General features: G+C 39.6%; 1 protein-coding gene across 9 annotated transcripts in view; it reads left to right on the top strand.

Moving 5' to 3' along the window:
• LOC140427034 (rap guanine nucleotide exchange factor 6-like) overlaps positions 1–7,716 on the top strand; it is a 541,878-nt gene extending 534,162 nt beyond the window's left edge. For 7 of the 9 annotated variants that reach the window (XM_072512459.1, XM_072512456.1, XM_072512460.1 and 4 more), the window contains 2 exons: positions 1,071–1,406; positions 4,894–7,716. In XM_072512459.1, coding sequence (XP_072368560.1) covers positions 1,071–1,406; positions 4,894–4,919 — 362 coding nt within the window. In that variant the 3' untranslated portion in view covers positions 4,920–7,716. The remainder of the gene's footprint in view (positions 1–1,070; positions 1,407–4,893) is intronic. The other 2 variants (XM_072512458.1, XM_072512462.1) reach the window with 2 other exon arrangements.
• Positions 7,717–12,248: the final 4,532 nt, after the last annotated feature.

Raw genomic sequence — 12,248 nt, 5'->3', positions numbered from 1 at the left:
GATCATTGGTTTTCTAAGCAACGGCATAGAATGCAAAAAGGAAATTATGCTAACCCTATACTAATCATTGGTCAGGTCTCGGTTAGGGTAAAATATCTGATTCTAAGCACTTTAGAAGAGCATCAATGCCTTGGTGAGCGTGCAGAGGAGATGCTGCAGAATTATCTCACTGATTAATTTCCTTAATAATATGGAGAGATTGGAGAAGCTAGGATTGTTCTCCTCTGAGCAGAGAACATTAAAAGGGGAATTTAACAGTTTTGATAAGAATAAGTAAGGACAAATGTTTTCACTGATGTTGGACCAGTAACCAGAAGATAAAGATTAAAGTGAATTGGGGGGGAAAAAAGAGGGTAAAGAAGGTGAAATGTTTTATGCAGCGAGTTATAACATGCTGTGCACTGCCTGAAATGGTTATGGAAGCAGATTCAATAGTAACTTTGAAAAGGAATTGGATATATATTTGAAAATGAAAAATTTGGAGAGCTGTGGGGGAAAAGAACAAAGGTTGGGGTTGGGGCTAATTGTATAGGTCCTTCATACTGTCGGTATAGCCAAGTCAGTGGACCAAATGGTGGCCTCCTATAAGATTTTAATCTTCTAGTTTTTCATCTTACTCAGAAGTGCAGAGAATCTTATATTGGGATATACTATCAAAAAGCAGAGAAAGCTGGAAATACTCAGCAGGTCCGACAGCATCTTTGGAGAGAGAAATAATTAATATTTCAGTTCTGATTAAAAGCCATTGATCTGAAATGTTAACTCTCTCTCTCTACAGATGTTGCCACATCTGCAAAGTGTTTCAGCTATTTCTGATTTTATTTTAAATGTCCAGTATCTGTAGTATATTACTTTTTGTATAAGGCTATGCTAGTTTTCTTTGCATGTTATAACTCTAATCTAAAATACTGGTATGATCAGATTTTGTTGCTGCTGTTACTTTATTTCAGTTTAGAAATAATTTTGTATATTTTAACCTCCTAACATTTCATATCTTTAAATTTTTTAATCTCATTGACTTTTTCTTTCATGAACCTCATTAATGTAACAATGATTATCTCTTATACTAGTGTATTGTGTTACTGCAGCACAAAGGGATGGTAGATATAGAGAGCCACCACCCACTCCTCCGGGATACGTGGGAATTCCAATAGCAGATGTTAAAGAAGGAGGACATCACCATCCACGCTTAAAGCCTCCAGACTATAATGTGGCATTGCAAAGGTCACGGATGGTAACACAGACATGTGACCCAACTAGACTGCCGCCGGTTCCCATTGCTAACCAACCTACATCAAGCAACCAGCCTAAAGCTCTGGGCCTACCTCAGTGGCACAAAATCTCTGAGTCCAACCCTAGACTAGTGCAGCTTAACCATCAGGATCTTCAAGATAACGAAGATGATGGTAGGTTGTCCATCCATAAGAACCCTTAAAAATAGCCTCTAGTAATTAGGCAGTATTCATTGGTCTCGCATTAATTCAGTAATTTTGTGTTGTAGCTGAAATCACTTTAGCAGTGAATGATATAGAACATCTTGTGTTACAAAGTAGAATTGAGTATTTGAAAAGAAATTGTCAAACAAAATCCTTTAAACTATTTTTGCCCTTGAAGATTTTGCCTGTATTTTTGGGTTAACCCCATTTTCTTCTCCTTTTTCTTTTGTCTAATCAATGTCACATCAGTCCCAGCTATGAGTATGAATATAATGACTTTTTTTTAGTGGTCTATTTAAAATGTTTCATCACAACTAATCCAATCAGGCTGCCAGAAGGTTCTCAGCAAGATGCCAGTGACTACTCCTGCTGATTTTCTTTCCCACCTGCTCTTTCTGGAAATGTCTGGCCGAGGCTTGATAATTCCCATGACAAGGCAAATAAGGTCAGGGATTCAGCACATTGCTAGGCCATGCCTGTGCCTCATGATACTGAGACACGGATCCCTAATTTACTGTGCTATCCAGTGTTTTATTTATTTCTATAGGTTTTATCAAAAAATAATCCTTTAAACTAATTAGACTTTTAAAATTCTGAATAGCTCAATTCTGCCAGCTCAATTCAAGACTCTGCTGACCCCACTAATATGCAATACAACTGAACTTCTGTTACATTTTTGATCTGGTGACAACGAGCACAATTGATGCAGAGACCATTTCATAGATTATGTGACTCCTCTCATTGGCAATCCAGTTGCTAATGAAGATCTCTGAAAGTAGTTTCAGTCTAATAGTTACTGTTTTCCATTTTTAAAATATTTTTCAGTTGTCCATTTATTGCATATATTGCATTTTAACCTCATTCCAAAATATTTCTTTCCCATTTAAAAACCAATTATTCTTTCATTGTTATACTGTTCATACTTTGAGGCAATTTGTTTTTCTCTTTAATTCAGTAATGTGTTGTAATTGAGTGTAATGAATGTGCTGGACTGTTTTTCCTTTACAATCCTACAACAAATATAGTTAAGTATATCTGTCTAATCTTTTATGCTGTGGAAGCTTTTCATCTTGCAGTCATCAGGACAGATGCACGTTTACCAATTTTTGAGGGAACAACAATTTATACTGCATATGAAAATATTGCTGATTGGTTGACAGATTAACTCTGGTCAGGCATTGCCTTGCAAAATGCATCAAAGAGCAGTTATCCCCAACATTTGTTTAAATTTGATAATGGCAAATTGACTCTGATTGAATGCTTTGGAGATAATTGTTCCCTGCTGATATTTCTCGATGTATACATGTTGAACTATCAGAACCCACTTGCCAATAAATCAGCCTCCTTTTCTCATGCAGGATAATTTGCTGTCTGTTTGAAATTTGATATTCTTGAGTCTGGACTGATGAGTGTAAGGTGAAAAGTTTCAACACCATGTGGGGTGATTCTCCCAGAAAACAACAAACGACTGAGTGTCATTTCAGGTGGGGAAATCGGGGAGAATCCTGCCGCTGTTCCTGCGTGATTCCCATCGCAGTCCATCCACACTTAGTCATTGTTTTGGAGTGGGGACCTAAAAACGCCGAAGACTGGCTCCTCCGAGATCAGGGGCACGATTTAAACAAATGGGAACTATGTCCCACAGCAAGCGTGTTTAGCCGCATGTTCCCTGCCATTCACAGCCCCGAGATGCACAATGCTATCTAACGCAACTCCGGTGAGATATGGAGCCTCAGCTGGGAACACGTGGCCGGGGCCTCACTTCGTTCCATTTCCTGCACAGAGGGGCCCCGCTCGCCAAAACTCCTCATAGCAGGAAATTGGTTTCCCGATTTCTTGAGCCCCTCTCGAAAGGAATTGATGCCAATGCCTCAATTACCCCAGGGAACCGCATATTAAAATGAGCCTCACTGTCTCGCTCTAATATGCAGATTTGCCAAAATGTGATCCCACCCACAGTGGGCAGGCTTCACATCGCGTGTCTCGTGAGATCGCGTTAGATCTTGCAAGGCGCGACGAGACAGGTAGATCCCGGGAGCTGGGTCTCCCGTCATTTACCAGACTTTGATGCGCTGTGACACACTGCTTTTCAGGCGCAGCATCGCCGGTAGATCACGCCCCAGGATGCCGTTGGAGAGGATGCCCCGATCTCAAAGTTATGTCTCCCCAACTAGCAGATATCACGAGACATTGGCAACATCCCCAACCTTTGACCCCAGAGCCCTTCCTCCATGCGGGCATGAAGGTGACCCCCTCTCCCCGCCTGCTAACCAAGTGAGTGATACCCTGTCATGGGGCCCACGCCCTTTCAGGATCCCTCCTCAATTTTCTCTCCCCCACTCACACCTGGGCAATGCCCCTTTGCACCCTGACATGGCACCCTGGTGTTACCAGTCTGCCCTGCCATATACCTGACTACCCAGGGGCTCCAATGGCCTTCGAGCCTCCAGCGTGGCTATCAGGTCTGGTTTCCATTTTTCAAAACTTATACTGATTCACGCGCCTCTGGGGCGGTGCACCACGGAAGCCAGGAGGCTCTGGCCTCGAAAGGACTGAGCTTATTTAAATGAGTTTAATGACCCATAAATATGCGAGTTTGCTTCATGCCCAGCAAGAGCATGAAACAGCTTGCATTGGGGCCACGGCCCGGATCCATCACACTTCATTCAACGGGTGGGGCAAAACCCGTTTAGAGGCTCTCGCGCTATTATCTAGGAATAGCAGGAGGTGTGCCGGGTGCAATGGGATGATAGGATGGCACCCCATGTTTTTTGTTTTCAGCAATATTCCAAGTTCTGTACGACCAAGCAATTATCGAGCTTTTATGCATATTTTTCAATGCCAATTCCTTTAGCAGCAGTAGTTGAGGTGTTTTGTTACCTGCAAGTCTGGCTACAAGTATGCTTTGCCTGTGTTTATCTATTGCAGGTAACAGGATTCTCTTATTCACTTCATAATATATACTAAATCAACAATTTCCTACTAATCAACTGCAAATTATTTCTCTAAAATTCTTCTGCAAGAATTATATTGCAATTGTCATTCAGTTTTTAATCCCTCAGTGTGAATAACAATCAATACTTACATTGTCAACACGAAGTATACAACATCGAATAAAACCACACTTTGCAGTCAAAGATGGAGATACTTTAAATGTTTCAGATTTGAAACCAGTAATCTAATCTTGGTAATCTAATCTTGGAGCCTTCACTGACTTTGGAGTTCAACATTTAAACAATTCAGACAACTGCTTTACTTGGATTTATTTCTGAATGTGGTAACATTTATCCGTATGCATATAATAGCTGCATAAATATGACTTTGTGCTCATTATCCTAACCGCTTCTTTAAATATAAATGTCTCATGTTTTTGATTTAGCCTTGGTGCAAGAGCTATAAACTGGACATTGTACTTTTATTATGAATGTGAAATAATAATATTTTCTCCATTTTACAGAAGACGAGCAAGTTTCTGCAGTTTGACCTTTGGAACGTTTCAGCTTCTGACTGTGACATTGGAACACAGAACTGCTAAGGGCCACATGTTTTCTTTTTCAGAATGCAGGCAGCTGCTTTTTTCATTCTTTCTGCCTTAAAGTACATCTTCAGTGTGTCATGTGCTGCATGTGGCAAGACCAGGCGAACCTGTCCATGTTATCTTTGAGTGAACAGCTATTACATTGAATACACTTTAGTTTTCCAGGCTTGTAAAGCAGCACTTGATGCAGCTATCTGAAGCGCAGTACTTGGTAAATTTATGCTTGCCAAATTTATTTTTTTATTTTAGTAGTATAGGCTGTATGGTGGTTTTAATTAACTAATTACATTGTAATTTAATATCTTCTGCATAATTGGAAAATGAGCATAATGTACAAATAACTGGACTGATTTGGTTTAGCAATCCTTAAATCAGGCAATGCTACACAGGTAGTGGCATAATTACAGTTGTAAATTATATATTGTACTATAAGTTATGAATTCCTCCACAAACGGGATATGGCATATTCAGTTTCTCCTCAATATGTTTATATTACAGTTTAATAATTCACATTTAAATTAGTGTCTGTTCAACTTTAATGTATTAACACACAATGACTGACTTTCATGACTCAATCGGCTGCCTTTTCGGCAGTGTGCCTGCTCCAGTCAGCCAACTCCATCGCGATTTTATGGGCGGTCGTGGAAGCATCAGGTGGGCCACCGAACTGTGGCCCAATTGAAGCCCTTAAGTGGACAGTAGGAGAGGCCTCCGTCCAACATCTAGCACAGGAGGTTTGTTGCTGGGGGCTGTTGGCCAGTGAAAGGAGTGGGTTGTGTTCCTTCAGGATCCCTAATGGCAATTGAAGACCCCCCCCCACCACACAGTTTTCCTCGCATCCACCATCACCACCTGCCCTGTCCAACATGCCCCCTCCTCTTCCTACTTGAGGCCTGCCAAGCTGTGATCCTGGACTTACTTGGAGGTCTGGTTCCATCACTTCCAACACCTCCTTGGCCAAGCTGCAGGAGCAGCAGTGGTCACTGTACCTGGTGGCATTGTGAGCACTGCAGAGCTACTGCCCTCCAATTGGTCCTTTCGCATAAATGTAAAGATGGGCAAGCCAACCAACCGGACTTACGCCCACCATTTACGCTGGTATGCGGGGAGTCCACCTTCAGTGTATAGTCCAGTTCCATTTGTTAATTCTTATTGCCTGCAGTCAAGGAGCAGAATTTATCATCAGGTATTATAAATTAATGTGTATGCTTCTCAAACACTGTGCACATACATATGACGGGTATCTGGATTAAACAGCTGTTTTCCATTAAGTAAAAGACAGATGAAGATGACCTATTTATATCTACAGAAATGTTTAGGAGGAATTGAATCAGATCAATGGTTCATCAGATGACAGTCAGATCTACACTTCAGTTATGCTGATCATTGAAAGTGCTTGTTTCGGGCAATTGCTTAAAAATCTATTTAAATATACCAGTATTGTTTGGGCTCTTGAACTGTGCAGGAATTGTTTTCAGTTGCTGAGTGTACAATTTAACTCGTTAATTTTTAATCACTGCAGATTTAATTTATGCAGTAGGTAACCAATCCCATCTTTTCATATCGAACGGTAGATACGAACAATTTGCCTCAAAAATTACTACTTCAAAACATTCAAAATCTAGTTGTTTTTACTTATTTGGTGGTCTGGTTATTTGTACGTGCATATGGTCATATATGTAACTTGAAAAAACGTTATTTTCATCAAGAGAAACCTCAAAAAGTCTTTATTTCTTACATTGGCTAGCAATTGTTTAATGACAGTACTTGACTTTTTAAAAAATCACTTCACTGTGGCATTGTCTTCACACCTTATTTGGTGAGAAAAGTTTACAAGGTGAGCAAGTTCAAGTTATATTTAATTATTTTTGCCAGAATTAATTTAATTCCCGGATTGTGATTGGCCATCAATTATGGTCAGGAATCTTGGGAATGGTTCTTTGTGCCTTTATTTAATAGTAGGGTCAGCAAGGCTTTTGAAACCAAGTAGTAAATTAAAACAATAAGTGCAGTATTATGAATGATCACCAGAAATTTCCTTCCTAAAGGACTAAAAGGGTTCCTGCCTCTGAAGTGTAAATAAAAATGGAGATACAAAAAGATAAAACTATATCTGGATTAGTTTTCTTTATATTCAGATTACAGTGTGACTTGCATCTGCTTGTCCTAACCTGTGACTTTAGAAATTTAGCTGATCATATTGATCAGTTTGTTCAACAAGATTGTGTAGTATTCATAGTAGCAAATCTTTTCAGTGCTTTATTTAAATCTAATTTAAAACTCTTCAAGCTTAGGTGATTGCATTTTTTCACAAAGTCATTTGTTAATGGTATTTTGGGCTTTATTTTTGATATATATATATATAAGTATATATAAATATAAAAAAACTGGAGTGCACTTCATGGACTATGTATTATCAAATCGAGCGTTGGGCATATTGAATAAGCTGCACAATCATTGTAAGCATACAGGTATTAAAGAAATATTCTGCACATGTCCATTCACAAAAAAAAGTCATTGTAAAGTATAATATAATCAACTAATGTTTTTCTCATACTTTTGATACTACTAGTAACTTATGTCTTTTAGAAAGACAGTAGGTGTCTGTATGCTTTTTTCGTACTTTTATCAGTGATTGTACATATTGTTATATTTTTGTTGAACAAATGTTATAAAATGTATTGCTTATTTCTTCAGATTCCATTGAAATTAAGTTGTAAACCAATAAATAACGGTGATGTATGGCCATTGTCTTTTTTTAATAGCATATTGATGTGTTTATTTAAAGGTTGGATGTTGGAACCTGGATTGTGCTCAATATTCCCTATATTTCACCCCAAGAGTACATAAAGTGAAAGAAAATAAATTTTAACATGAGCAGCCTCACTCAAAATCATATCCGTACATGTGAGTCAGGGTTAATGCTGTAAGCGAGTGGAACATTTTACAAGTGCTCATTGCAAGCATCAAGCTCTCCCAAGTGACAACTGACAGGGAAGCTCTTTCTGCTCTACCACATCAATTTGCCTTCACTTCAACCTTAGAACAGCTTTCCTTATTACACAACTGTGACATTCCATTTCCCATTCCCATGGCCTCTCTAAATCTTGCCCTACATTACAGCAGTAACTGCATTTCAAAATGATTTCATTGGCCATGAAACGCTTTGGGACATCCTGCGGTCATGAATGGCTCTCTAGATTCAAGTTAATTCTTAAATGAGATTGCAAAGTTAGGGCAGTATTGTGTTGTTAGCCTATGCTCATTTGAGATTGGGTTAACATTTTTCATATCCATATTATACTCCCCAATTACCATGCTGGAAGGTCCCACCTTTTGCAAAGTTTTTTTTTTTCATTCCCTATTTTTACAGTTTTACCCCACGATCCATTGTTTGGCAATTTGAGAAATAATTTCCGAGAGCATTGTTACTCAAAAGGCCAAGGCAAAGGAGATACTCGAGAACATGCACAGGAATAATTATTCCTTTTACTTTTTTTCATTGCCATTAGAATGAACATAAGAACTAAGAGCAGTAGGCCATCTGGCCCTTCCAGCCTGCTCCGCCATTCAATGAGATCATGGCTGATCTTTTGTGGACTCAGCTCCACTTTCCCGCCCAAACACCATAACCTTTTATTCCTTTATTCTTCAAAAAAACTTTATCTTGAAAACATTTACTGAAGAAGCCTCAACTGCTTCACTGTGCAGGGGATTCTATAGATTCACAATCCTTTGGGTGAAGAGGTTCCTCCTAAGCTCAGTCCTAAATCTACTTCCCTTTATTTTGAGGCTATACTCCCTAGTTCTGCTGTCACCCGCCAGTGGAAACAACCTCCTCACATCTATCCCATCTATTCCCTTCATAATTTTATATGTTTCTGTAAGATCCCCCTGCATCCTTCTGAATTCCAATGCGTACAGTCCCAGTCTACTCAACCTCCTCGTAATCCAACCCCCTCAACTCTGGGATTAACCTAGTGAATCTGCTCTGCACATCTTCCAGCGCCAGTACGTCCTTTCTCAGGTAAGGGGACCAAATCTGAACACACTACTCCAGGTGTGGCCTCACTAACACCTTATACAGTTTTAACATAACCTCTCTAGCTTTAAACTCCATCCCTCTAGCAATGAAGGGCAAAACTCCATTTGCTGCCTTAATCACCTGTTGCACCTGTAAACCAACTTTTTGCGACGCATGCACTAAGACACCCGGGTCCCTCTGCACATCTGCATTTTAAATATTTTATCATTTAAATAATAATCCCTTTTGCTGTAATTACTACCAAAATGGATAACCTCACATTTGTCAACATTGTATTCCATCTGCCAGACCCTAGCCCATTCATTTAACCTATCCAAATCCCTCTGCAGACTTCCAGTATCCTCCAAACTTTTTGCTTTACCACACACCTTAGTGTCGTCTGCAAACCTGGACACATTGCATTTGGTCACCAACTCCAAATCATCTATGTCAATTGTGGGCCCAACACTGATCCCTGAGGGACACCACTAACTACTGAAATAACTATGATGATATTTTTGACAATGTTACATAGTTATTGAAATAGTTATTGTTGCTGTTTGAAGCAGAACATTTGTGGCAGAGAGGAGACCATTTGGCCCACCATGTGTGTACAAGCTGGAAATGAGCTAACCAGCCTAACCCTACTTTCCAGCTCTTGATCTGTAGGCTGTGGCATTTGTAAGTGCATATCCAAGTTTTTTTTTTAAATGCGCTGAGGGTTTCTACCTCTTGCACACTTTGAGGCAGTGGGGTCCAGATGGCCCTATCCACTATCCCCTGCCACCCTAACCCCCTCACCCTCTGTGAAAAGCTGTCAGCATACAAAATGGCTGATTATGACTCATAAACAAAATTATTGGTATATTACGGTCTGTGAAACTTGAAAGTCCTAGCATCACAGCTGGTCAATTTTAGGGAATGTTAATGAGGTATGATGATATTTCTGGTAATTTTGCTTTCCTAAAGAAAAGAAACATCCTGGGAACAGCTAGCCATTTACCCAAGCCTACATGGCTAGAAATTAATTATTTTGTTTACTGGCTGTCAAGCACATGCCATAAGTGCGCATTTAAACTTTTCTCCAAAAGATTTTTTTTTAAAAATCCCATCAGATAAATTTTCTTCTAAATTCGAGCTGATATTGACAATCACAAACAGTTGGAGTGGAATTATTTTTCATCGTTCTACTGGAATTATTGTTTTACAGGACATAACAAAAAATTGTGCGCAGAGACTTTTAAATGGTTTCATGATTGAAACATAATTATTTTGAAACATTTTGTATATCTTACACTGGTCAGTACTCTGCATTCATTTACTTGTACTTTTCCTGACTCCACACATCAGCTGTATCAAATATAGTTTGTTGTGTCATTTGCTCCTAGGCCTCTGCAAATATAGATATCAACTAATTACTAGAAAATACACAGCTCAAGGAAATTTACCATCTTCCCTGAGAGAAAGCATCTGAAGACTCTAATGAGAGGAATTGCTGAGAATGTCAGTAACTTCAGCAAAGTTAACCTTCAGCATGAGTTCAGAAGATTGCATTTAGCACAGTTTTCTTGAACAACTAGTTGTGGAACCAAACGGAGAACAGGCAATTTTAGTTCAAGTCATGTATAAGGAGGCAGAATGAATTAATGATCCTATAGTAAAGTATCCTATAGGGAAGAGTGATCACAATATTACAATTTTGCATTCATTTTGAGGGTTTCAAAACTTAAACCGGCAGTTGCAAAGGTAAAGTGAACCGGGAAAATAAATCTCCAAAGTACGATGGTACATAAGCAGCGGTCGATATTTATTCTCAATGAAGATATAATCTATTGAGAAAGAAAGACACAACAAGAAGAACAAGCCATCTGTGTTAAGGTAAAGAATGGCATCAATTGAAAGCAAAGACATACATTGTTACAAAGATTAATAGTAGGTCAGAAGGTTGGGAACATTTTATAAACCAGCAAGAGTGACGACAGAAATCATTTTGAAAAGACAGTAAAAGCATCCACACGTAGAAATGCAAATGGTGGCGGCACGATGGTGCAGAGGTTAGCACTGTTGCCTCATGGCGCCGAGGACCCGGGTTCAATCCCGGCTCCGGGTCACTGTGTGGAGTTTGCACATTCTCCCCATATCTGCGTGGGTCTTGCCCCCACAACCCAAAAAGATGTGCAGGGTTGGTGAATTGGCCAGGTTAAATTGCCTCTTAATTGGAAGCAAAAATAATTGGGTACTCTAAAATAAAAAAGAAATGAAAAAAGAAACGAGAATGGCTAACGTAAATTTTGGTCCATCAGAGCAGGCTGGGGAAATAATAACAGGAAGCAAGGAAATGTGTCGAGACTTTGAACAAACAGTTTGTATCTCTATTCTCGATAGAAGACAATAAAAGGACCCCAATATTAGTTTTTTTAAAAGTAATTAGGTCAACTAATGGAACGACATGCTGACTGGTCCCAAGGCCTGGTAGCCTGCAGCCTTAAAAAAAATGGCGGCAGCAACAGTGAGTGCACTGGTTGTCATCATGTAAAATCCCCAAGATTCTTGGCAAGGTCCCAGCGGATTAGATAATCATAAATGTAAGACCTCTCTTCAAGCAAGGATGGAGACCGAAACCAGATAACAATACGCCAGTTAGCTTAACACCTATCATTGGCACAATGCTGGAATCTAACATTAAGGTAGTTGTAGCAGAACATTCAAAAAAGCTATAATACATTCAAGCAGAGTTAACATGGCTTTATGAAAGAGAAATTGTGTTTGACAAATGTATTAGAGTTGTTTAATGATGTAGCAAGCAGGATGGATAATGGGGATCCCCCAAAGGCATTCAAGAAGGTGCTATTCACAACATAAAGAGCTCATAGTGTTGGAGATAACATATTAGCATGGACAGAGAGGATTGTCTAACGAACCTTCATTTCATGATCATAGTCCAAGTGCTGGCAAGTAGAATTAGGTGGGCAGGTCAGGGCCTATCATGTGTTTGCAGACTCGATGGGCCAAAAGGCCTCTTCTGCACTGTAGTATTCTGTGATTCTGAACTGCTTACAGCCTATATTAATGATTTGGGGTGAAGGACCAAATAATGTACCCAAATTTGCTGCCGATATAAAGATAGCTGGGAGAGCAAGTTGTGAAGAGCTCTTAAGGCCAGGATTTTCCTGCATGCAATCAAAACTCCACTCACTTCGGCGGGGAATCCCCTGGGGGGGTGGGGGGGGGGGGGGTGTAGGGTATTGTA

Source organism: Scyliorhinus torazame, chromosome 7 (assembly GCF_047496885.1).
Source record: "Scyliorhinus torazame isolate Kashiwa2021f chromosome 7, sScyTor2.1, whole genome shotgun sequence".
NCBI lineage: Eukaryota > Metazoa > Chordata > Chondrichthyes > Carcharhiniformes > Scyliorhinidae > Scyliorhinus > Scyliorhinus torazame.
This window is presented reverse-complemented; position numbering and strand designations above follow the sequence as displayed.